Source organism: Neopelma chrysocephalum, unplaced genomic scaffold (assembly GCF_003984885.1).
Source record: "Neopelma chrysocephalum unplaced genomic scaffold, ASM398488v2 Primary Assembly neopelma1_43, whole genome shotgun sequence".
Classification (NCBI taxonomy): Eukaryota; Metazoa; Chordata; class Aves; order Passeriformes; family Pipridae; genus Neopelma; species Neopelma chrysocephalum.
In genome coordinates, this window is record NW_020897702.1 from 9,310,142 (window position 1) to 9,335,072 (window position 24,931).

Below are 24,931 nucleotides of genomic sequence, written 5' to 3' on the forward strand. Positions count from 1 at the left end.
CGGAAGGGGCTGGGCGCGGCACTGGCTGGCGGAGTTTCCGCGCCTTCGCCTGGGTGGTGGGGCGGTCCCAGCGCTCCGGGAGCTGCGCCCACCCGCGCCCCGCGCCGCCGCGGGCAATGCTGCTGCCGTCCGACGTGGCCCGGCTGGTGCTGGGTGAGTGAGCCGGGCAGGGCGGGAGGGTGAGGCGCGGAGCCCCGGCCGCGCCGGGAGGACTCTGCCAGGCATTGTCAGCCGCCTGCGACGCGGCGGGAGACGGAGGCGGCTTCGCCCTTGACCCTCGGCCGCGTCGCTTGGTGCCCCCGAGGCTGCGATTGTCGCTGCCGGGGCGTATCCCGGGCCCCGCGGTCCCCGGGCTGGCCCCTTGCCGCCCTCCGGGCCGGGCTGTGTCGGGGAGCGAACGCAGGTCGATCCTGAGGGGCTCGGGGGAGCCCGCCAGGCCGTGCCTGGAACTCGGGTTCTTCACCAGCCCAAGCAAACGTGATGGTCTCCGGTGCCCACCTGCAGACTGAGCTGGTGAGCGGCGTTTCAACAGTGCCGGATTACAGGAGGAATTCAAGAGTGACCCGAAATACGAGGAGAGAAGGCTGCGTTAAGAGTTAGATAGTTTTTCTTTCCCGCCCTGTTCGCTCACCTGTGAGGCTGCACTGAGAATTCGGGCGTGATCACAGTCTGTGGAAGGCACAGTGTAAGTGTGCTTAGGACATTGGCAGCAGTGAATTTTTAAAATGACTCAATGCTTTGGAATATTTGTCTGCTGCCAAAGGTAAAAACAAATGAATGGTAACCAGAAATATGACCCACTGTTGCGACCCGCCCAGAAAAGGGGAAGGTTACCCAGGTTCTTATTAATAAATCTTTTGGGGTGGATTGGAGTGAAAACGACACTGAATAATTGGTGTTTGAAAACATATATATGTAGGGTTTATTTTAGAACAGTTTTGTTTTAAAGGTAAACAGGTATGTTGCCATTTTGAGTGTTATCATCTATATCTATCATCTGTAGCAGTATGGCATAAAGGTAACCTTTAAGGAAAATGCATAAGGGAAAGGGAAAGACAGGATAAGGGAGAGTAAGGGAAAGAAAGGATAAGAGTGGAAAAATGTATATCGTCATCACCCACAGTGTCCATCAGTGAAACTTGGTAGTTGCAGCTTCCATGTCTGTTAGTTGAAGTGGTGGTCTTGTTCCTTGGGGATGGGGGAAGGAAGCCCACACATCCAGAGAAGTTACGAGTTGTTATATACTTCCAGCTCAGGTGGAAACGCCTTGTACCTCCCCAGGGCGGGGCGTTTTACCGTGGATAGTGTCGCGGGCCACGCCACGAGTCTCGGACTGCCCGGGCTAGACGGACAGAGTTCATGTGAAGGGCATGGCAAAAACGGCTCTTCCCGCCTTTTAGGACTCGACCCCTCAGCAGCAATGGCGGGGGGATGGGCCTTTTCCCAGCCTGCAGAAGTCCCCTGGCGATCCTAGAATGTGTAAATCATTAACTGTTTCACTCTCTGACACCCACATATTTCAGTCCCACACATAAGTACCTGCTGACACAGGTTGCCAAGATTTCCTGGCAGCTTGCCAGTGTGGGATTCAGTTTTCAGTTGTCCACAATTTTTTTGAATCCAAAGCCATTAAGGCTGAATCTTTTCTTCATTGTTCTTCCAGCACAATTTATTTTTAAAAACTACCTGAAATGTTTCTTGCTACTGTCTTGAGTAATAAGGCTAGTAAGAAATGCAATGTTTTTATTATTGTGAAGTAATTGAGGATTTTTAGAAACTCCATGCATTGTAAAAGAAGATTTGAATTCATTCAGTGGAGATCTCTCATTGTACTTTTCCATAACAAATTGTTTAAGTTACAAATTTCCATGTAGAATGCTTATCTTGTGTGCTTACCAGAGAGGTGCAGATCTAGTACACAATCTTGGCAACATCATGTATACCGAGGATGATCCATCTGACTGTCTTGTTTGTTGTGTCTGGCATGGAGCATGCATCATGTCTAGAAAACCTCTGAGCAACCTAAGGTTGTAGAACAGGATATTCCTTGTAACTACTTCTGTTTTCAAATAGGGATTCCTCTTCTGTGAGGCATCTCTGAATTTGGGCGGATAAACAGGCTTCCCAGTGCAGCTCTTCTTCTGTCTTTTCTTTTTTACCCTGCCCCATCTAGACACCACATCCAGGTGATTTAAAGGTTGATGAATATTGGTTTAAGAAACAAAACTAAAATGGTAAGCTGGGTTCCTGGACAGAAAAATGCATAAGAACATTTATCTTTTCCTAATTGAGAGAGTGAATGCTTTCTATGAGTTAGACATTTCTTAAGGTAAAAATATGTGCAGAATATAGTGTACCTTTTGTGCCTTTAATTTGGTTTTGGTGATGTTAGGAATTGTGTACGCATATGTGCGTGCACATATACAGTGCGTGGACGAGCAGCTCAAGTCACTTGCACAGGAGATCTTAATTCAGGCATTTTTAAACTTAGGAATGCTTTATTTAGCAGGAAATTGGTGTATGTGCAAAATGTACCCGTACACAAGCATTTGGTCATCCCTTGTGATACTGTAGGAGTAGGTTCAAGAAAGAAAAATTGCAACTTTCAGATGAGTTTGATTGTAAGAGCAGCTCTACCAGCACAGATCAGAGCTTCACCTAGCCTAATACCCCATCTTCCAGCCTGGCCAGACAAGGATATAATTGTGTTTTCCCCAAAATACACTTTCAGCTTCCAGCAATTTGTGGCTCGAGATTTTTCTAGGAAAAGGTATTTGAAAAACAAAATAAGACAGCCCTTTCCACAGGTATTACTAATGTCTTCTATCTGATAGGCCAGCTCATACATTTGATTAAACTCTCAGTGGTTATTCCCAAACTGTGTTTAACTTTGAGGTTTGCCTGCTTGTTGAAGACCTGAACAAGGGCTTGTGTGTCTGAAATACAACCTGTTTTTTTCAGCTATACTCAGATCTGCCGGAAGGTATTTGTCTTCATGCAAACTTACAGGCCACTTATAGGCATTCATGAACTGAGATGGACTAATTTGGGGGTCCATTGAAATAGATGTCCTAATGTGTATATATCTTGCATTTTATAATTAGGCACGTGTTTTACCCTTTCTTTAAAACATTGCATGTTCGGATCTGCTACGAGCAAAAAGGAAGAACCATTTTTTCTGTGGTTCTTTGTTCTAGAGTCCTTCATTCAGATTGGTATGTTTCTATCTTTTAATGTTTAAGGTGTTTGAGGATTAAAGGGTTAAAAAGTGTGATTAAAGCAGAACATATTTGATGAGGAATGGAATTTTGGAAAAGTAACCTTTTTTAGTATATTTCCTACTAGGGTAGCTACTGAGTCTTAGGGTGTGTAGAGGGCACAAGTTGCAGCTAGTACATCTATCCTAAATGAAAATTACTGTAAGTGGGGGAGAAAAACCCTTTTCTGTCATTCATTTTTGTACAATGACAAGTTTTTTAATAATTCTTATACTCTGTTGCAACAGCTGCACAGGTTTTACCTATTTTGAAACAGTGGGATGTGCAGACAATTACTGTTATATAGCAATACACTTTATTAGCAAAATATTGTGGATTTCCATTTAAGTATCAAATTGGGTTGTTCAGCTCATGTGAGAGTTAGTATGTCAGCCTTCTGAGCCAAGGACTTTTATTTTTTTTGTCTGTACTAAAGGTCAATCAAAATTTGTTCATATTGCCTCACTTCCAGTCTTTAATAGTTTGTAAATACAGTGTAATTCCAATATATATTTTTTTGTCTTTCTGGTTTTAACTATTAAAGAAACATGTTTTAAGACATATGTTCTGTCAAAATAACTTCACTTTCCTTTTCTAACATACAAATTTTTACCTGATTATTTCAACACTGTGTGCAGCTTTGATACCTATTGAGCAGAAGTAATGAACAAAATAGCAACATTTTCCATTTGATTCGTTGCAGGGTATTTACAACAGGAAAATCTTCAAGCTACCTGTCATCAATTTATTTTGGAAAGCTCAGATTTGAAAGAATATGCAGAGCACTGTACAGAAGATGGGTTTATTCCAGCCTGCTTGCTGGTGAGTTTGTATTTGCAAAGCAGAAAGTTATGTTGTCTTGCATCCATGGAAAAGAATATTGGAGATTTTTCAGTGTAAAAATTAATTCTCAAATGCTGCTTAAAATGTTTGGTTAGGTCGTCCCCTCTGCTTTTTTGTTAGTTTGGTTTTTTGATTTTGTTTTCTTTTGGTTTCATTTGGTTTTTTTTTTAATCCTGTGATATTTAGCAGTTACTTATTTTCTAGTATTTAATCTTACTAAGAAACATTTAAGTGTGAAATATGCAAATTGGTTTCAGCATATTATGTTTAGTTCGCATTACAGCTTTGAGGTTGATTTATGGAAGGGTGTTGTTGCAAGGGTTTTATTGATTTCAGGGCTGCTCTTGTAATTTACTGGAGATGGCTTTCCTATTCCAGACATGGAAGCCAATAATGGTCCATTTCAGGTACATATTAAATATTTAGGTAAGGTACCTCAGATTTATCCAAGTCTACCAAATATTGTTGACAAAAACTGGTTTCCACTTCCTCTTTGTTCAGTATCATCTACTTTGTCCGAGGTGAAGGGTGGAACTTGGGGTGTGCGTAAACACAGCATGTAGCTGCATATGTAGATATGTGTATAGAGCTAGAGTGTGGTTAGATAGTTTGCATTTTTAACATAAACAAAATGGGATTTTTAGTATGCTATGTAAATTACAGGGTTTAGATATTGCTATGTATCAACCTTTTAGTGTTTATATGTGCATCTTCTTCATGTTTTCTGCTTCATTCTTCTAATGTATCAATTAATTTCGTGGTCTGGGAGTTTGTCCACAGTATTCAAAATCTGTGGATGTTTTTTCTGAGATTCAAGGTGCACCTTCTTGGTGCACCTATTTAAAAGAAACCATTACATTTATTTCATTTACAAGTGTTTAGTCATCTGTACTGTGGGGGTTGGGAATTGAGAACCGAGCTATGGCCAGCAAAAATTAGAAAACCCAGATGTAAATAGATTATCCAGATTATTAAAGCTTTTCATTATAATCCTATTCTCAGTAGAAACATTTTTCCTATTATTCAGAGAAAAGTGAGGATATGATAGTGTCTAAGAGAAAATTCTCACTGCAGCTCAAATACTTCTAGTAAAGGACTGTGTTTATCATACGTTGTAGGGTTCCCACAAGCGAACAAAACAGGATGGTACAGAAAGTGACAGTGGTAACCTTAAAATCTTAATTCTCCTTGTTTCACCTAAAATAACAGGACAAGTAAACATGATATGAAAGTTAATTCTATGTGACTGTTAAAAGTTTTACTTTAGACAGAGATTCTCTTCACGTTTGCATCTTAATGCATCTTATGTTCCAGCATGGTGCATACTCATTACTCTGTTACAGCTGTTCATCATCTAATTTTTATGTTTTTATTCCATAATAACAAAGGTGAGTGGAGGTCACAGAGCTCTAACTGCTATACCAGTGTTGTGCATTGAGATTGAGCACTTTAGATTTTGTGTACATAATAGCATTTTGTTTCATTGATTGCTCTCTACCTGGTTTGAGACAACTCAGCACCAGCAGCATGAAGTACAGTTCCTTGTGTTGAGGGTTAGCATGGTGTGGAGTTCTAAAGAATTCCTCAAATATAATGTGGTACAGCAGATGAAGTGTAAGTTATTAGTAAAGATTCTAAGATCAGTATTTTCTTTCCAGTCGCTGTGTGGAAAAAACTTGACAACTATTCTTAATGAATATGTAGCCATGAAAACAAAAGGTAAGCCTTCAGAATGAGGTGTTCTTTTATTTTTCTTATTTATCTGTTGTGAACTTCTTGAGGAAGGGGTATATGGCCCCTGTCTAAGCTACAAGTTGAAGGTTACCATATTACACAGACAACAGCCACTTAGATCTGCATCTGGTGAACAAAAGTAATTGATTATCTTAGTTTGCATATCCCAGCATATATTTTCACTTCAAATTTGAGCAGAACTTCTAATGTAATAAAGCAGAGAGATATAAAAATTTGTGCAAAACGTATAGGTTTATGCTTGTGAAATTGTACTGTTTATTGTTTATGAATAGGAGGGGGAGGTGCTGGGCTCTCTCTGGTGACCAATGATAAAACATGAGGAAATGGAATGAAGCTGTGTCAGGGGAAGGTCAGATTGAACGTTAGGAAAAGGTTCTTCATTGAGAGGGTGGAAAATCACTGGAACAGGCTGCCCAGGGAAGTGGTCGTGGCACTGAGCCTGTCAGAGTTCAAGGAGTGTCTGGAAAATGCTTTTAGTCACATGTTTTAGTTTTAAGTAGTCCTGCGAGGAGCAGGGAATTGGACTCAATGATCTTTATGGATCCCATCCAACCTGAGAGATTCTATGATTTTACAAAATAATCAGGAGTCCTATGCTTTGAAATGTTTCTTGTGTTGTTTTTAAAACTAATTAAAATAATTTCAGAATTACTTAATATCTTGTATGAAAATTGGAAACAGAGCTAGAGCATTTGCTGTTTTTAAAAGCAGTTATCCAGCTTCTGAATGTTGCCAAGTCTTACAGGTTTTTGATACGTGTTGTGTGATCAGATTTTAGTGGTGCTTGGTTCTTAAACTTGCAGTTTAGAATGTCATAAGCATTTCTGAACATTTTTTTCATTTCACACTAGGTTTGATAGAAATGGTAATTAAGACACAAACATACTTCCATCAAAATACTTTGTATTTGGCACCTTGAAAAACGTAATAAATTGAACTGCCTGCTTACATCTTTTCATTTATACTTTTAATGTTCTGTGCTTCAAAAAGACCAAATATTTTTACCTGTTTGGGTAACATAATAAAATAACCATTACTTTTAAAGGCCTGTCTGCCAGGTTACAATTTTCAAGGACACAAAAGTGACGTGGGAATATGAATGCCATTTCCAGAAACAAGTTGGGTTAGGTTAGCATGTATTTGCTGAGTAGTCAACACCATGTGTATATTCCATTGAGAATTATAATCATTAATGTATTTGCCTCAGTTTCATCTGGGCTTCTAAAACTAAGAATTCTATCACTCAAAGTTGTTTAATTAGGAGTTAGGGCTCTCTAATGAATAGAATATTAAGAAAATGGCTAGACACGTAAAGTTAGATGGTGTCTGAAACACTCCCTAATAATTATTTTGCCTGTGATTTTACTTTTTTCTCAGCAGGTGTCAGTTTTTAGGAATCTTATTTTTTTTTTTTGGTGGTTCATTTTAGAAACAACAAATGAAGTTCCTGCAATGATGTCATCTCTGTGGAAAAAATTAGACTATACGCTTTCTCAGATCAGGTAATATAGTTCTGAAATCAAGAAAGTAAAATTTCACTCTGGGAGCAAGTCCCTATGTTGGTCAACTCCCCTTATCATTGTATGAGAATGGTTTGGCTCTCTTTTGCTTCTGAGAGATGGTGAAAAAGATGGGTACATGAGAGTTGACAGCTGAGTAGACATTTCAAGATTTTAAGGTGCGGCTAGGAGATAAGGAGGGCATTAGTGTGAGCATGTGGCCTTACTGTAATAAAACAATATACTATGGCTCATTTAGAATCTGATACCTTTGTGGACACTTCATCAAAAATATGACAGTAAGCTTCATTTGAAGGATCTGTTACCATTGTCTGAAAGAGTAAAAATAGCAATCAGTTGATCGAAGCTTTCTGAAGGAGTGTGTGGTTGGGACCGGACTGACATTAACCATGTGATAGATACTGTCACACTGTATGAGTCTATTTTGCTCCATTAATTTATGTCACTTGCTTTGTTTTTTAGGAGCATGCAGAGTTCAGATTTTAGATTTTCTGCCAATCAAAGGAGTAAGTAACTGACTCAATTCCATGGGATCAAGAGGTTTTATGTTAAAATTATCTGACAAAAAATGGGGAACTGCTGCAGCAATCAGTAATGCATCCTTACTCTTGAAATCTTGTCAAATCTCTTATGCAGTGTTTTTTTCAGCGTATCTGTTGTCTTCAGTGTAGTCTGTGGGTTACTGTAGTGATCGAGAAGGGAAAATAAGAAAAGCTGAGCTTTTTGCAAGAGGCTTAAATTCTCTGTGTAGCATTTTCTCTGCTGAAAACTTTTTAAAAGTTTACATAGTTAAAAGGTTTAAAAACTGCTGTTGCAGTCCTGAAACTGTTCACTTAATTTGTGGTTCATAGAGGAACTGAAAATACAACTAGTTCAGTTATGATGCAGTTTGATTTCTTTAGAAGGGGAATATAAAGACATATTACAGTGTTGAAGCACTTTTTATGGACACATATGTCTAATTAAAATATGAAAATATACTTTTTCTATCTTCCATTATAGAAGCATGAACTCTAAACAAGGAAAAGTTATTATACTTAAAAATAAATTTTCCTCTATGTAGTATTTCTACTGAGTAACCTGTATAGGAAAAGAGAATGTGAGATATATGGAATGATTGTTCTTGGATCTGAGATTCACTGCATTGACTGGTGTTCTGTTGTTTGAATTTATCAGATTTAGTCTGTTAAATAAATGCAGATTTACACTGGTTTAGCTATTTCAGTTAAGGTCAATTATATGAGTGACACGTTATGTAATAAAATCTCATTTTGGTGTGATTTATTCCTGTAAATATTTAAGCAGGGGTACAAGCATGGTTACAGTGTCAGTGTAAGTTGACTGTACTTCTTGAATTATTTTGTCTCGGACCTGTAACACGTAAGACAAAGGTTAGTGTTGCTTACTATTTGAGTTTCATTATTTAGTTGTTGAAGCACAGAAGCATTTCTATGAAGCACCCTTAATTAGGTCTTGGAATATCAGCAACCCTTTTAAATTCCTTTATCATATTTTCATCTTGTCTTTATTTCCAGTACGTACAAGAAGTGGAATTGTAGAAATGAAAAGACAGAGAATGCTTCAGCAGTCCGCTCCTGCAAGCTCAGGATTGTTGTCAGTAGCCCATCAGTCAGGGCCACAGAATTCCTCTTCAGTTGTATCTCCTCAAGTAATTCACAGGCCAGCAGTAAATCAAAGTGTGCTACCACAGACGAGACCGAATATACTGTTTGTGAGCCAGTCGCAAACTCAAGAAAAGATCAACAGTAAGTTGCACACTTTTTTCTATGAAAAATCTATGGCTATAGATGGAAGGCTTCTAAAACCAGGGCTAATCATCTTCCACCAAAAAGTTTCAGAAAATTTGTGCTTTGTTCCCCTAGCTCTCCAGACTGGTTCAGGGGATTAAAATAAAAGGAGTGCCCAAAAGAGAAATGGTGCTTACATACTTGCTTGCTAATGTGAGTTCAGAGATCAGAAGTACATCAATGTGCGATTACTCTGTCCTGTGTTCTCACCCTTACCCAAAACACTTGTTTTGGCAGATAGAGACGATCCATATCACGTGGATATTTATTTCAGGATATGTTTAAAAGGAATGGTCCTCATTTTCATGGTAGTACCAAATTATTATGTAGGAATCCCCAGGAATTGATTGAAACATAATAAATAATCTTATTTTTCCCTTTATAAAGCAGGAGGTTTCATACACATTCAAGTTCCAACATCACAAGAACGGAAGCTTCATTCAAACTTGCTTTCTCCAGGAAGGCGAAAAAGGTAAACATGAGTGTGGTTTTGGTTTGGTTTGGCTTGTTTTTAAAGATCCTTTAGAAATTATGCAATGTTCTAACCTCTAGTGTAAATTTTCTTTCATGGTGGGGTGTTTCACATTTAGGAGCCACTGAGGGTGGCCAGGGTGTGATGTTCCACAAAGGAAAGGAAATTCATTAGAGTGATAGGAGGCTACTTGTATAGAGTCAATCTTGACATTATTCCAATATTAGACATAGGCAAATAATCTTGGCGCTGAGACTTAGTATTCTTTCCAAAATATCCTTTTCAATTATAAAAATTCTTAGTATTGATAAAAATGTGCATTTAACATTGCAAAACTATTGGCTTCAGTAAATTTTGTCAGCAAAAAAATTCATATTTGCTCTAGAGGTCGTGTGGAAAACTGTTCTTATACTAGTTTTGCATTTTTTATTTTCTGATTCCAATATCCTTTTTTTTAATGAGTTGACCGGTCTCTTTGTGTTCCATTTATTGTCTTTGACTAAATCCCAGTCGATGGTTTTTCTTACTGTTTTTCCAGACCCCTACTAATTCATACCCTTTTCAAGTCTTTTCTATTCCTGCATGACTTTTTTTGTATATAAGTGATTTTAATGCTACTGCTGATTGATGTTTTCAGAAGAGCCGGCACTGTGATCTCATATAAAAACATTATATTTCCTATTCATCATCTAAATTCTTTCTCAGCCTAACATTTGTTTTCTTCTTTGAGAACAGCTGCTCCTTGAGAGGTCTTTGTTTTCAGTGGTAATGCCCAAATCTTTTTTTTTGAGTGCCAGTTAATTAGGACCTGTACCACCACTTAAGGTAACATGTAGTGGAAAGGGGGGGAAATACTGAATAGTGGGCACAGAATTCAATTTGCCATTGTGCTGTTTACCCACAGTCTGTATATTTGTTTGTAACTTCTGTGAAGTCGGACACCATAGATGAATATGATATAATGAAACAGGTATCAGCTTTTATTGTATTTTCAATATGTAGTTAATTTTCTGTTGATTAAAATGTGTTGTTTGCTAAGAAGGAATAGAAACACTTCATTCACTGACCATTGGCTCTATTGTTTGCAATCTTCTCATAAAATACATCATAAATTTCCTGCAATGTTTCAGTGAATCTCAGAAGAGGAAAAGCATTGGAACATCGGGACCTCTTTCAGCAACTAGAGGTTCTCAAGACTCTGACGAAGCAGTAACAGAAAAAGAAAGTGAGCCTCTTGAAGAATTAATTGATGGTAACTTTCCAGTGAGTATATCGTTATGGGAAGTATTTACATTTAAGAAACAAATTCAAACTGAGTAGAACTAGTCTCTTCTATGTTCATGTTGGGTATTATAGAAATTACCTTTAGAAGATAAATGTATTGGTTTGTTTTTGGAACTAGCTCTTCTGTGTATTAATCTCATAAGGTTGTTGTGGCTATGTAGTGTTTTGTTTTTCTTGATTTATTTGCTTTGCTAAGGTAACTATAGGCTGTTGGAATAAAGTAATCCTTTAGAGAATGGAAACCAGAAGGCACAACAAACCTTGCTGTACTTTAGAACAAGCCTTGCTGTATTTTAGGAGACTAGAAGTACATGAATGTTTTGCGATGATTTTCATAGCAATGTCATGTCACAGATTGGCTGTCTCTCTGTTACAAAAGTCTTCTTTGTTTGAATTGATTTTTTAAATGTTTTTTACCAGTAAGTTGGAAATTCATGCTCCTTTTCTAGTGTTGATAAAAATAGAAACCTGACTGCTTTAAAACTCTTTTCCAGCAATTGGTTATTGAAAATGCCAGAGAAAAAATTTTAAGCAACAAATCTCTTCAGGAGAAGCTCGCTGAAAACATTAACAAAATCCTGGGCAGGTAAGAAGAGGAACCTCTGAACTTCATATGTATTCTTATTTGATTGATTTGTGAGTTCTGAACTAATGACTAATGTATTGCAGTGATGGCAGTGTTGCACAGGCCCCTAAACAGACAGACAGTGGTCCCACAGAACAGGAGACTTCAATTGATGAAATCCTTGGACTTCAGGTGGGTGTAGATTGCCCTGTTCACATTTTTTTAAGACCACACACGTGAGAATGATCAGTTATGGGAACTATGCTGAACCTCTGTCTGATATCTTGTTATTTGTCTCTGTTTGCCAACACACCTAAGCCTACCCGATGGCTCCGCAGCTGTCCTTGCATAGGCACGAGCTCTTACCTTGTATGGTGCTGGGCAGGTTCGAGGAGCTGACAGGACACTAGTGTTCTGTAGGAGCTGATTTTGTGCCAGTATAGCGCTCTGAATTCATTCCCAGTGCCCATACAAGACAGCATAAGCATGCAGCAAGGTCAAAAGCCAAGGGACTGGGATTGCTTCTGGCAATAATTAGCTGTTAACATTGCACTCAGACTGGATTTAAGTACACTGTCCCACAGTCATCAGCTGCCTGCTTGTCATTGAATCTTTGGTGCCAGTAATTGGCTACCAGCTTCTGACTGGCCTTATAGAAGAAAAAGGAATTTAAAATGTCTTGTCGTCTCCAGAGATGTTTGATCTGATCTGATTTTCTGATTTGCTCTAGGATAAGCATGGATCTAGTATAGCAAGAGACATTGGTTTTGGAGCCTAAATAATGATATCAAATTTAGTATCTTCTTGCTCTTGGAGGAAATGTACTACAGCCTAAACATAGTTATAGTGTTCTGCCTTCATCCTCCTGCAAGCCTCAAGCTGGCAATCACAGAATTAAAAAGGACTCTTAATGAGTGAAATTACAATCTTCACAGCCCTCATGAGAAGGACAGGAGATAGAGGCAGTTGCCCATTTATGAAGTAGAGGTATCTGGTTTTCAGAAGCTATTCTTCTGTTGCCTGATGACTTTAGGTCAATTGTCAAAATACAGAGCTGAAAAGCTGTGTTCCATTTTTCTGAGCAGAACTAAATCAAAGCAGCTTCTTGGTTTAGTTAGAGTAGCTAAGACAAAATAAGCATATCACAAGGGACATGCACCCTTACATTCACCATATGAAAGATTGTAGAGTGCTTAGGGGATCTTCAGGAAGTCAGGAGAAACCTTGTATTTGGACGTTTCGGTATGTACTGAGTCCCCCACTCATTCCTGGGCCACTACGAAACAAGTCAGCTTGAAACAGGCATCTTAGAGCACTGTCCCATGTAGCTGTGCTTTCCAATTGCCCTCCACAAAAGTAGTTGAAAGTTTTGTTATAGAACATGTAATGGGTAAATAAAATTAAACTTCCTTTTGCTTAATGTTGGCTTCTGGATACATTCAAACCCAAGAAATTAGGGTTAATTTGGGGATTTTTTTTTTTTTACCAGTGGTTGGCTCATACAAACTCACAGGATCCATAGCATTTGCATAAGCTTCCGGTGTAGCCTGAGATTTTGTCCTTCTTATTGGTCAATGCTGGTTGTTATGTGGAGAATACTCCAATGTGCATGTGCAGAGTGTAATGTCTGACAAGAGACATTTGGGTTTTGGGGAACCTTGTTTCCTAAACTTCAGTCACTAATATATTTTAACAGACGTGACATTTGTGGCAGAACTGTTCCCAGCATTAGTCTTTATGTTTCTGCGCTGAGTAGAAGTAATAGAACTAAAAACAATCTGAAAAAAACACCTATTCTTGTCTGTTATTCTTTTTAAGTTGTGGAAGTAATTGTCTAACCAATTCTATATGTCTTGTCTTTTCTCAGGGTGAAATTCATATGTCAGAAGAGGCTATACAGGACATTCTAGAACAGACAGAATCAGATCCAGCTTTTCAGGCTCTATTTGACTGGTTTGATTATGGTAGGGTACATCATGCTCAATTGTAGTGTTACTGTGAAGCATCATGAATGATGAGTTTTCCCAAGTATTGCTTGACAAAGCAAAGTAATTCAACAGGCCTTTTTTGCAAGAGAAATGAACTGTATGGCATCGGTGTCCCTCAATTCACAATTAGATTCTTAGATATATTTACACACAGCTATAAAGTACAGCGTTTTCCTGTGGCTGAAATTCTAGGTTTGTGTGATTGTTGCCAACAGTGACTGCTTTATTGCTGTTATTTTAGACTCTGCTGGTCTAAAGGATGATAGTTTATATTTGTGCTGTTGTAAAATTTTTCTGTTTGTCTGATCAGGGATATCCTCACATTAACTGTAAGGAGATTTTTATGCTATAATTCATTTAAAATGTAATAATCACGCTTGTGTGTAAAATGACATATTTAACTGTTCTTCCTGCTTTATTTTGAAAATAGGAAAGAGCAAGGTAAACAAGAACTTACCTGCTGGTATTTCTGGTCGGAGTGGAGTAGAAAATGAAATCCTGGTGGGTGAGGATAGCCTGGAAACATTTGGAAGTTCTTTAGGAACAGAAGAAAGTAGCAGATGTAGGTTTTTTATTTTTTCTTTGAGATTTCTTCTAGTGTGTTCACTTTTCATTATGAAAATATTTTCAGACAATTTGTAAATTTCGAACTATTACTTTTTTTCACTGGTAATATCCAATCTGACGTGATTGGATATTGCATGAACATACAGATACACCTACAGACATGTTCATTGCACGAACATGCATATACACATAACAGACACCTGATGTGTTAGAAAGTTTCAGTCTATTAAATTTAATGGTAGTCCCATCACTGTATTTAAAAGTTGTACTTGGTAAGCTCCTAAATGCAACCATACTATTGGCAAATCTGTTTTCTCATTCAGAACAGAGATACTTTGCGGTATTCATTGTGGAACACTTAAAGATAATATTTTACATCTTACCATATTAATCTTTTATCTCTATTCTGTATTGTATCGGTTAATTTATACACAAAAACAGTCCTACTCTAGACAACAGGTATGTTTAGTCTGTCTACACTGTTCTTGACAGTAGTGCATCAGCAGCAGATACTTAGTGAAAGTATTTGAGAAATAGAGCCAAGAGGTCTTTGTCATGAGATGGTTTTTGTGCTTTTGGAAATCTGATTTAGTGACCTCAGCTGTTTGCATATTATGTGTGCAATTTTAATTATTAATGTACAAACTGATTTTCCAGATTATCAAGTGTATGTAACTGTATAGATTTTCCTCTCAACTTGAAAGTAAGGATGAGTAGCGTTATTCCCACTTAGTTTCATGTGAAACAGTTTTCCATTGAACTGATTACTTGTTTCCAAAATGCGGTAAAAGGCTCATCTGTTCTAATGTGAAACTAGTTTATTCTCTGTTTTACAGGTGATAATTCTAGAGAATCACTGTCCTGTAAAGATTTTCAGTTAGGAGAAGCAACATGTGCCTTGAAGACCAGCATTAATGATGATGATATGGCTAAGAAAAATGCAACCAATGAACAGCTGCATGGGAATTGTAGACCAAGGAAGCAGACTGAAGTACTTACAACTATTACCCCTGAACATATTGGAGATCTTGAAATTGCTTTTGACTCTGTGCCTGGTTTGACTGAACCTGACAAGACACAGAGTTCTGACAGCAAATGTAATGAACACTGCGCAGATACTTATGTTACAAAAGAGTCCTCTGCATTAGTATCTGAAAGTGAGAGCGCTATGGAAATTGAAAAAGGCCTACCAAGTCATAGTTCTCAAAGTAGTCCTAGTTTAGAATATGTTCATTCTGGTAGTCCACAGATTTCTTTGATTTCATTGGCAGAGGATACTACAGCCAATGAAAGCAAAACTCATTCTCCAAGTAAATGTCAGTTATCACCAGATACATCACTGTCTGAAAAAACACTTTCTGTAAGTCCTTCTGATGGGAGCCTTGGCCACAGTGTACAACTAAAAAAAACCAATTCATCCATTTCTAGCCCATCAGCAGATACAGAAAAAGAACAGACTGTAACAAATGATACAGCTGCCTTACCTGGTGTTGTACAGGAGAACTCTGGTCACCACTCTGGCCATCAGGAGCAGGGCACGCAGCCAGACTGTGCTGCAGCATCTGCAGGGGAAATTTCGGATCTTGACAAAGCAGAGTTGCAGCTGGAAGTTGTTGATACATCTAACAAAACTTATTCAAATGATCAGCATACACTTGATAAGCCTTGTAAGAAGGATTTTAACCTCCCTTCAGGACTGTCAAACTCAGAGGGTACACAAGGGGAAATGCAGGAACCTTCCTCTTCTACAAAAGTAGATGGCGATAATTTATATTTCTCTCCTGGTGATAAAGCATGTTCAGAAATTTCTGTAGTATCCACTGAAAATAATCTTACTACCTCTGAAATATGCCCCTCTCCTCTCCCAGAAACTGCGTCCTCAACAGATGAGTCAGGTACTGAGGCCAAAAGCAGTGTATCTTCTAGTAGTCAACCAATGGATGTTGATCCTTCTAATATAATGTCCCTCAAGATCATCATCAGCGATGATCCATTTATTTCATCAGACACAGAGATAAATAATGCTGTTTCCAGCATCACAGGAGAAAATTTGCCTACTATAATACTGTCGTCTCCAGCCAAATCCCCAACCAAAACTGCAGGCCTGTCCAAATGTCTAACTTCAGAAGACACAGAAAAAAATGTGGATTCAGCTGCCTTGGCAGAGCAGAATCTTCTTATGCTTAGACCTAAAGATCCTGTGGTCACCTCAGTTAACACTCAGAATGAAGACTGCACTGGCTTTTCAGTTGCAGGTTCAACTCATCTTTCCAACGAAGGGGGCCTTATACAGTTGATGCCAGCAACAAGCACAGCTTTTGGGAATTCAAGCAACCTCTATATAGCCACCTGTATGACTGATCCAGCAACCTTGGGCACAGCTGTAACACCATCAAATGTAGTTGTATTGCCTGGCAATTCTATGCCACTTGCTTCCCAAGCTCCAGCTGTACAACAGTTACAGACTCCTCCTAGATCGAGTAATACGTTTCCAGCAAACCAGACTGTCTCTCCAAACTTCCCGCAAGGTAGTCTCATTATTGGAAAATTACTGAAAATGTGGTGTTTATATGGTGCATGTCTTTTGGCTAAATAAAACAGGGTTTTGTTTTAATAAGATTTCTGCTATAAATGGAGTGCTACAAGTATCCATACTTAGATTAGATAACTGGATAGATGTAGCTAGCCCTTCCCAAATTACTTCCTTAGTTTTGTTTCATTTTTCAAAATCCTTGTCTGCATTAGAAGTACATTTAGGTAAATATGAAAGTATAAAATTATTTCTTTCCATGATATAAAATCTCCTGATACAAGCATTTTTATTACTACCGCAGTAAAAATTTCTGAGTGCTTTTTAGAATGTTATACCCAACTATAAATCACCTGTAATCAACACATTTAGATTTCTTTCCAAAGCTAAAAATTTGCTGCAGTTACCCTTGAATTTCAGTGTGTAGTCATTTCGTTGTGATCAGAGGCCAGTGCAACAGTATGTGCAAGATCTTAAGAGTGCCAGCCTTTTCTGTCACTAAGATTTCTTTATGCAATTATTACCTTAATTGTTTTTTCAGATAGAGAGAAATAGTTTTCTTCACTTTTGAAAATTTCTTCCACTTTTCAATGAATGTGGTATGATAGTTTCCCTATATTATAATTCACGTCTGCCTGGCAGCCAAATGAGCTGTTTGATGTCACTTTTACTGGTTTTTATACATTACTTTAAATCAAAGTTTAAGCCTTAAGATAGGTTTATCATACTTTAAGCTTAATTTTGAACTATTTCTTAAAAAGGAGAACAGACTTTAACTAAACTAAAAATAACACTGGTAATTGTCCTGTTTTCTACTAGTGCTATATAGCAAGGACAGGGAAGTTTTTGTAAAAAGCTGCACCTTTTCTTGCCACAGGTTTGACCATGCATAATTTTAATGAGTCCCGTCTTGAAGCTTTTCTTTTCACTGAAGTACTTTTAGTTTCTGTACGATTTTAACACTTTTATATTTTTTAGGTTCTGCCATTATAATTGCTTCTCCAGTGCAACCAGTTTTGCAAGGAATGGTGGGAATGATACCTCTCTCAGTAGTAGGACAAAATGGAAATACGTTCTCAGCACCTGCCTGCCAGGTAGCACATCACAAATAAAGATTTTCAAAATTAAAGCAGAAGTGATAAGAAGTCTTTTGGTGAATTGTAACAGAATATTTTGATCCTTTCAAGGTTCTGCATATGCCTGTGGCTAATCCAGTGTGCAATGGAAGTGTCCCAAAACTTCCCATCCCTCCCAAATCACAGAAGATTCCTGGACCAAGAAACAAGACTAATACAGGTACCCACCTTGCATTCTCGAGAAGGGCAGAAGAAAAGTGGGAGGGTTCTAAAGATGTGTCAGTTCTAAGTAATAAAGTTTTATAAATACCACTGCTTCTCTGCCAGGCAACTGCTGGGATGGCTTTGAGAGAGGCCTGTACCTGCAGTTAGTGACTGTATTTTGCCTGGTTTACAAAGAACTTCCAGCACATAACATAATTCCAGATTTGGAATCAAGCTTATTTCCAAATTTTAATGCTTCAAGGCTATCATGCAGTTTTAAAAGTTTACTTTTCTTTATATTTCTGGTAATTTTTCATCTTGTTGGTTTTAAGTCCATTTTACTGCTGCCATTGAAACCAAGCTACATGGTAACAAAGGAGATATTAGATGAGTCGGCAGTGCTAAAAATTTCTAAGGAAAATATTTAATAGAAGTGTTGCATATTTGTACAAGAAGATGCGCTCTGCTATCTGTTTTCATTTTGCCATTTCAAGTATATGCTTCTGTATATTCGTTTCATTGAGACCTTGCTTCTTTAAATAGTTAATTGTAACAAGACTGGTGTTACATTCATTTCTCAGCGTTGGGAAGGAGTAAGTAAAAATAACTGAAAATAGAAAAATTGAGTTATAAGGGCAGCTTGTGCTTTAGCCTATCTACCTTTTTAAAACCCAGCAGGCTTATGCATAAAAATGAAAACAGAATGAAATTTCAAATTAAGAAAAAGGCAAGGATTGTATAGTTAGTTTGCATTCCTTTTTGCCAATGGATAAGTGAGAGTTCTCTGTGTTATTTCCTTTCTACTTGGAAATCCCTACTGTGCATTTTAAGTCCAGTCGTGCCAGGCCTGTGTATTATCTAGGTGTAGACAGCAAGCTTCTTTTCTATACTTAGTTGGTGACCTTTGGTCATCTACTAATCTGTAAACTTTAAAGTTACAAAAAAATTGCAGAGTTTTGTTGCTGGCTTTTCTTTACTGGTTGGTTCTCTGTCAGGTGAAATGGCATTGTACTAACTGTGAGATTATTTACTTGGAATACTGTAGTTCATTCATACTCCATCTGTTGTTTCAGGAAAACTGGTTCCAAGTGTAGCTGAGCCTTTGAACCATACAAATTCTCGAACACAAAGGTCAGTAGTGTTAGGTGTTGAAACTTGCATTCTTTTTCCTGCCATGAATTTTTTCGTTCAGTATTGGTGGAAAAGAGAGCAGCTTTTTTTAACAGTGGCATAAGCAGTACCCCCTTTCCTCCTGCCTGTCTTCCTGGAGTATTGATACAGATGTCTGCTCATACTGGTGCAGCCTGTGCTAGGATTTTCTTGTTCCTGTTCCTATGTTAATTTTGTATGGCTCTGTGTTTATTTTGTCCTGTCTCAATTGTTGAATACAAATTGTTTGGGTGGAGTCTAAGCGAGGAGAAATTGCTGGTTACATTTACTGGGAGATTTAAATGACTAAAACTTTTGTTTTTTCTTTTCAGATGAGTGGTAGCCCATGGTTTTATAGTGTAGCCTCATTGCCTTTACCATTTTCTGACCCAAATCTAGTAGTTTATTAGATTGGGTTCTGCATCTGTGTTTCAACTGTGTGGATTAGAACAGTGCTTAGTCATTTAAAAAGTGAAAACTCAAAGATAGCAAGGACAACAGCATGCTAACTTTATATTGATAATCATAACTTAATTGCTGATTGGGGTAGGTACTAGTTTACTGTTGGGCAAGGGAGAGAAGAAAGCAAGGCTTCAGTAGTGACTTCTTATCGTTAATGGACTTCAGAAACAAAAGGATGTTGGAATGAGCAAAAAGAGTGTAGGAGGAGATAAGAAGTTCAGTTTAAATATTAGAGGTGAAATGTTCTGTTATTGTAAAAATAAGACATACCAAAAAAATCTACCTATTCAGAACTCAGTTAAAATGTTGGAAAAGTGGAGGAAAACAGGGACAGTAAAGTCAACTTATTAAAAAACCCCAGTCATATACCAAGGTATACAGCACATATGCGTGCAAAAAGCATATGTTATTTTTAAAAAGCCACAGAAGCACGATTTTGGATACTATCACTTTCATAATTCAAGTTTCCCTTAACTTTAATTGATCTCTAGACGTGTTTTGCAAAATCTTCCCTGTAAGGAGATGTAGTTTCCCATTTCTAGTCTCCACCCTTTGTTTCATTTCAAATTTCATGGAACTAAAACAAACTGCTACCATTCATACCTTCTTTACCATCCAAAAGGCACCAAAGATAGCATCCCAAAATTAATTTGACTTTTCCTCTTAGGAGTCAGAAAGGCTTATCTGCATAGGGAGAGTCTCACTAGCATAGATGAATGATGCAGAAGCTTCTCGTGAAAATGCAGCATAAGCCAGGCAGAGGGCACAGACACAGCAGTGGTATGAGCTGACAGAGCAGAAGGATTTTTCTTTTTTGACATTGCTACTGCAGTGGTGGCTTTTTCACTTGAATGTGGTTGGTTGTCAGGTGGAGACCAAGCCCTAGGGAGTTTGTATATTGTTGTCCAGATACCCATTGGAAGTTTTTTGTCCTGCTCTGTATCCTGTCACCCACAGCAAATACATAGGGGAGGGTACAAGGCATGCACATGGTGACATTGCCCAGAATATTCTGGCAGCCTCTTAGTAATTTCAGCTCCAAGGACTTCCAGAGCCTTAACTAATATTCTGGGATGGACTGTACTGTCATGAATGCACCCAGTTTCTTTTTGAAGTCAAGTTAACTACCAGCATCTACAAATACCTCAAGGTAAAAAAGTTCTCAGGCTAAGCTATGTGCTTAGTTACATGCCGTGTCTAGACCTACTTGTTGTATTTTGAACCCAATACTAGTTTTACTCAACACCTCTAGTTTTTTGACTGGAAGATGCAGCAAATAGTTTCCTGTTTGAGGGCTATTTTCACAGAGCTTGGTTGCATTTTGCCTCAGTCCTCTCTCTTTCCAGATTGAAGAGCCCCAGTCTACCTAACTGTTCCTTGTACAGACTGTTTCATACCTTTTTGTCAAGAAATCCTTCTCTGAGCTTTCTGCAGTTGTCATCCCTTTCTCTTAGTCTTTGCCTGTTGATAAAATACTTACATTTAGAATGGAGAGAGCTTTGAACATGTGTTTTGAGGGGTGGGTGGAGATTTCCAGCCAGCTGAAACGAACTTGCCTAGTAAGAATAAGTGTGTTGATGAAGTGTTTTCATTTCATTTTCAGGACTGGAAACTGGGACAAGCTTACCAGTGCAGAACTAGGAAGGAAAGTGGAGGAGAACTTACCTGTTGCACCAGTAGAGAGCACAAGCTCAAATTCAAGACAAAGTGAGAGTCACAGGAGAGTGCTTTGCTTTGATAACCTCCTACCCACTCCAGGAGGAAACATCCAAATTCAGACTACTAAGAGTTCATCCCCAAAAGAAAGAAATGAAAATACTGTGTTTGCTGTTGACTCTGCATCCTCCTCTGCTAAGGCACAGGTGCCAAAGAGAGAGAAGGATAAAACGTTGCCCAGAATTCTGTGTAAGCCAGAAGTTGGTAGCAACAGAAGCACATCTGCAAAGGAGCTGCAGCCCGAGCGGAAGGTGGCAACTGCAGGACTGTCACTGGATCCCTTCCACAAGACTACAGCAAATAAAGAAAATGAATTACGAAGGGATACTGATGAAAAGCTGAAGAACCAGGACACTGCCAAACTCTCAAATGGTCAACAGAGTGTTGGCTTATGGAATGAGAAGACAGTTGCTTCGGTGCAAGAGCTGAACAAAAAGCAGGGATCACTGTCCAGTGGCACTGGAAATAGCAAATCTTCAGGGCCTGTTTCTTTGTCCTCAAAGGAGCCAAAGCGAGAACCAGCTAAAGTTTCCAACCAAGGCATTTGCCTGTCAAGTCCGTTCAGTAAACAGTGTGTGGAAATGTTGCAAGACATTCAGTGGCAAAGCCCAACTGGTAAAACAGTTGAAAACGGAGAGTTGCCAGTGCCCCGTACGCCGTCTGGAGTTGGGGACAGGCACACGGATGATACCACAGACAGTGTACGGACACCGACCTGCCGGCGCTTCAACGAGGACAGCACAACCCCCAGAATCATGGTACCCCCTGCCACACCAGACCTGCCTGCCTGCAGTCCTGCCAGCGAAACAGGGAGTGAGAACAGTGTCAGTATGGCAGCTCACACGCTCATGATCCTGTCGCGGGCAGCCATCGCGAGGACTAGCACTGCCACCCCCCTGAAGGACAACACTCACCAGTTCAGGTCTTTAAGGAGCACAGTAAAGAAAAGGAAACTAGAGGACTTGAATGAGGGTGAGAGAAATTCTCGTTCTGCAAATAGGAAAGACCTTCAGAGCTCTCCAACACCATCAAAAAAGAAGAAAATAAAGGCAAGTGCAAGCATTTACCTTTTTTAATTTAAAATATAAATATATATTAGATATCTGTCTATATATTATTTGTAATGGAATGGTTCAGAGATGCTAGCGCAAATCCCTGGCAACCTATTTTTATTTGTCAGTTTTTCTAACTTGGCTTCTCTGAACTAAGTTTTCTTAAGACTTAATCTTCAGATGCACACAGGTAATTCCTGCTGACTCTCTAAATACATACCTGTGGAAATTACATTATTTCTCCTTAAACACCAATGAATTTCTAAATTCTAACTTCAAACTACATTCTAGGGAATGTAAGGAATTAGGCCAAACTCAAAGTAGGCCTTACTAGAATTCAGGCTGTTTTTACATCCTCATTACTCACCATGAGTAGGAATTCCTATTTTGTGTATTCCCAGTCTCTGTAGTGTGGAGCACTGTGCCCTTGACTTGAGGATTTAAAGGGAACCTTGCTGAAGTGTAAGACACAAGAAGGTGATGTATGTAAATAACCAGAAAGGAGATACAGTGTTACTTTGTAATTCCCCATGCTTAGTTCCAGGATATTCCTGAAATACTGTGTCTGGAAAAGGCTCTGTTCCTCACAGTGTGTCTGTGCCTAGCTCTGAGGGGCTGTGCCAGGCTCAGCTGGGGTGGGCTCCCACTGAAGCTGAGCTCAGCTACTCCTGTCCCCTGACTGTGCCATTGGTACCCACTGCATGTCAGTGTACACATCAGTGCAGGAGCACTGCAGTGTCTGAGCCCAGGGTGAGCTTTGTGCAGGCACGTCTGCAAGGGAGATGGAAGAATGAGGAAGAAAGGAATGCTTACAGGCTCATCAGTGCCCTTGGGTTCTTAGTATTTAACACAGCTCTTACTCTCTTCTACAGAAAAAGAAGCTACCAAATTCTTTTCCAGCAGGAATGGATGTGGACAAGTTCTTGTTGTCTTTGCATTATGATGAATGAACAAAAAGAAGTTGAACTGGGACCGTCTGAAGCTCAGTGGAGCGATGCTGAGGTTTTGCATGGGAATAGAAGTTAACTCTAAAGGGCAAGTTGCACTTTGAGTGCACTGAAGTTTCACTTTATAGCAAAGTTGTGCTGTTTCTGAAGCAGGTTGCTAAGTGTAAATATCATTGAGTTGGTATATGTTTATTTTTGAAAAAGCACTTGCGTAATTATAGAGCCATTTAATTTGCAAAATTGTAAATTTGTGTAAATGAAATGTAAGAAAGGTTGCACATTTCATGTTACACCATGTTGTCTGTGTTCTGCTGCTTTCTCTACTTGCCCCATGAACCGGTCAGCCAGTCTGTGAAAAGGTGGTGAATTTGAGGGTAGTGTTCTATCATTCACCATTCTAAGACACGGGCAGCTACCTTGGCCACTTCCCATTGTCTTGTTGAATCCAAAAGGGACTTAAATCTTCAGATCTAACTGGCTTGTACTAACACTCTCTTCTCTCACAACTGTCAAACCCATGTTGTAAGGCTTTGAATGAGTTAACAAAAACATCAGTATCTAAATGTACAGCAAATAAAACCTCAAAAAGCATTTCTCATCTGATGAAGCTTTTCCCAGCCAGTCCTTCAGACAGGAACTTTAATTTGGATAGGCCTCATCTGTTTACAGTATTTGCTGCATAGGATGTAATTTGAATGCAAAAGTTGTTTACAAACAATGTATTTTTGTGTGGGGTTACACCCCAGTATGAATACTTAAACTGGAGCGACAGCAGACATGACTGACAGTGTGTTCTGTTGCAAAAGTCAGTTCTTTCACCTGTCTTTTCTACTGCTGAGAAGTTTGTTACTATCTATCTCTTACGTTTTTAGCCAGACTTGAAAAAAATTGCATCTGATTTTTCTCTTTAACATAGAGGTTGTCATTGCTATTATACAAACTCTCTTCAAGAGGGGTGCAGGAGAAGCTCAGCCTGCATTTTACTAATAATTAGCATGGGTTGCTCCAAAATGGCAGAATTTTCTCTATTGGTCTTTCTTCCTGTGTTCTCAAATTCTTGAGGTCTTAAAAAATGCAAGTTTTGTTGTAAGAGTTCTGTACAGCAACAGGGCAATGTTTCAGATAGAATACAAGGATTCCTAAGGAACCAATATTATGCAGTAGATGTTTATATTAAACCCATCCAATAACTAAATACTGCATAGCATTTACAGCTTGAATAAATATTTTTGTTTTAATAAAAATTTGTGTGTCTTGCTTAATGTTTTTAAGTCCATGAAGCAGATTTGCAAATATTGTATAGAAAAGTCATGTTGATCAGTCATTTTTGAAGACAAAGAGTCGAGTATTAAACACTAAATTCTAATAGCAATTGTCAGAGGGGCTAGGGCAGGCAAGTGAAAAATTGCCATAAGCATGAAATGTTTAATAGTATTGACAGGTGATATTTTAAAATAATTTGCTCTTTATCTGAGACCTAATGTAGCTCTTCCATGGGACAGCTACTACCCACCATAATGTTTCTTCTTCAGTTCAGGTGATCTGGAAATAGTCAAGACACGAATTATGAGTTGACTTCGAAGGGATCTTCAGTTCCAAGCTGCTGTCATACAGCAAATAATTTTTAGGAGAACAGGTGGCAGAGCAGGAATGAATGTTAGTTTTCTTAGATTGTAGTGTTTAAAGCCCACTGTTCATTTACTACCTCTACAAGTGCATTCCTTCCCAGAAAAAAA

The 24,931-nt window shown here is 38.7% G+C and overlaps 1 protein-coding gene across 4 annotated transcripts; it reads left to right on the forward strand.

The window, feature by feature from the left end:
* Positions 1-43: 43 nt before the first annotated feature.
* Positions 44-24,439, forward strand: LOC113964703 (protein NPAT). 4 transcript variants are annotated; one of them, XM_027677278.1, is made up of 18 exons: positions 44-153; positions 3,961-4,079; positions 5,759-5,819; positions 7,285-7,357; positions 7,838-7,881; positions 8,911-9,141; positions 9,571-9,655; positions 10,786-10,918; positions 11,434-11,525; positions 11,609-11,696; positions 13,372-13,468; positions 13,923-14,054; positions 14,896-16,587; positions 17,568-17,683; positions 17,777-17,885; positions 18,943-19,000; positions 21,084-22,245; positions 23,121-24,439. In XM_027677278.1, exons 1-18 carry the CDS (start codon positions 117-119, stop codon positions 23,196-23,198), a joined length of 4,407 nt encoding a protein of 1,468 aa, XP_027533079.1. In that variant the 5' UTR covers positions 44-116; the 3' UTR covers positions 23,199-24,439. The 4 variants fall into 4 exon arrangements, with proteins under 4 accessions (XP_027533079.1, XP_027533080.1, XP_027533082.1 ...); XM_027677279.1 differs by having other exon boundaries at positions 9,574-9,655; XM_027677281.1 differs by lacking the exon at positions 44-153 and adding an exon at positions 397-513.
* The last annotated feature ends 492 nt before the right edge of the window (positions 24,440-24,931 follow it).

Coding starts and splice junctions, on each gene's coding strand:
- LOC113964703 (XM_027677278.1), top strand. CDS start 117: ATGCTGCTGCCGTCCGACGTGGCCCGGCTGGTGCTGG. Junction 14,055..14,895: donor AACAGAAGAAAGTAGCAGAT/GTAGGTTTTTTA, acceptor TCTGTTTTACAG/GTGATAATTCTAGAGAATCA. Junction 19,001..21,083: donor ACAAATTCTCGAACACAAAG/GTCAGTAGTGTT, acceptor TTTCATTTTCAG/GACTGGAAACTGGGACAAGC.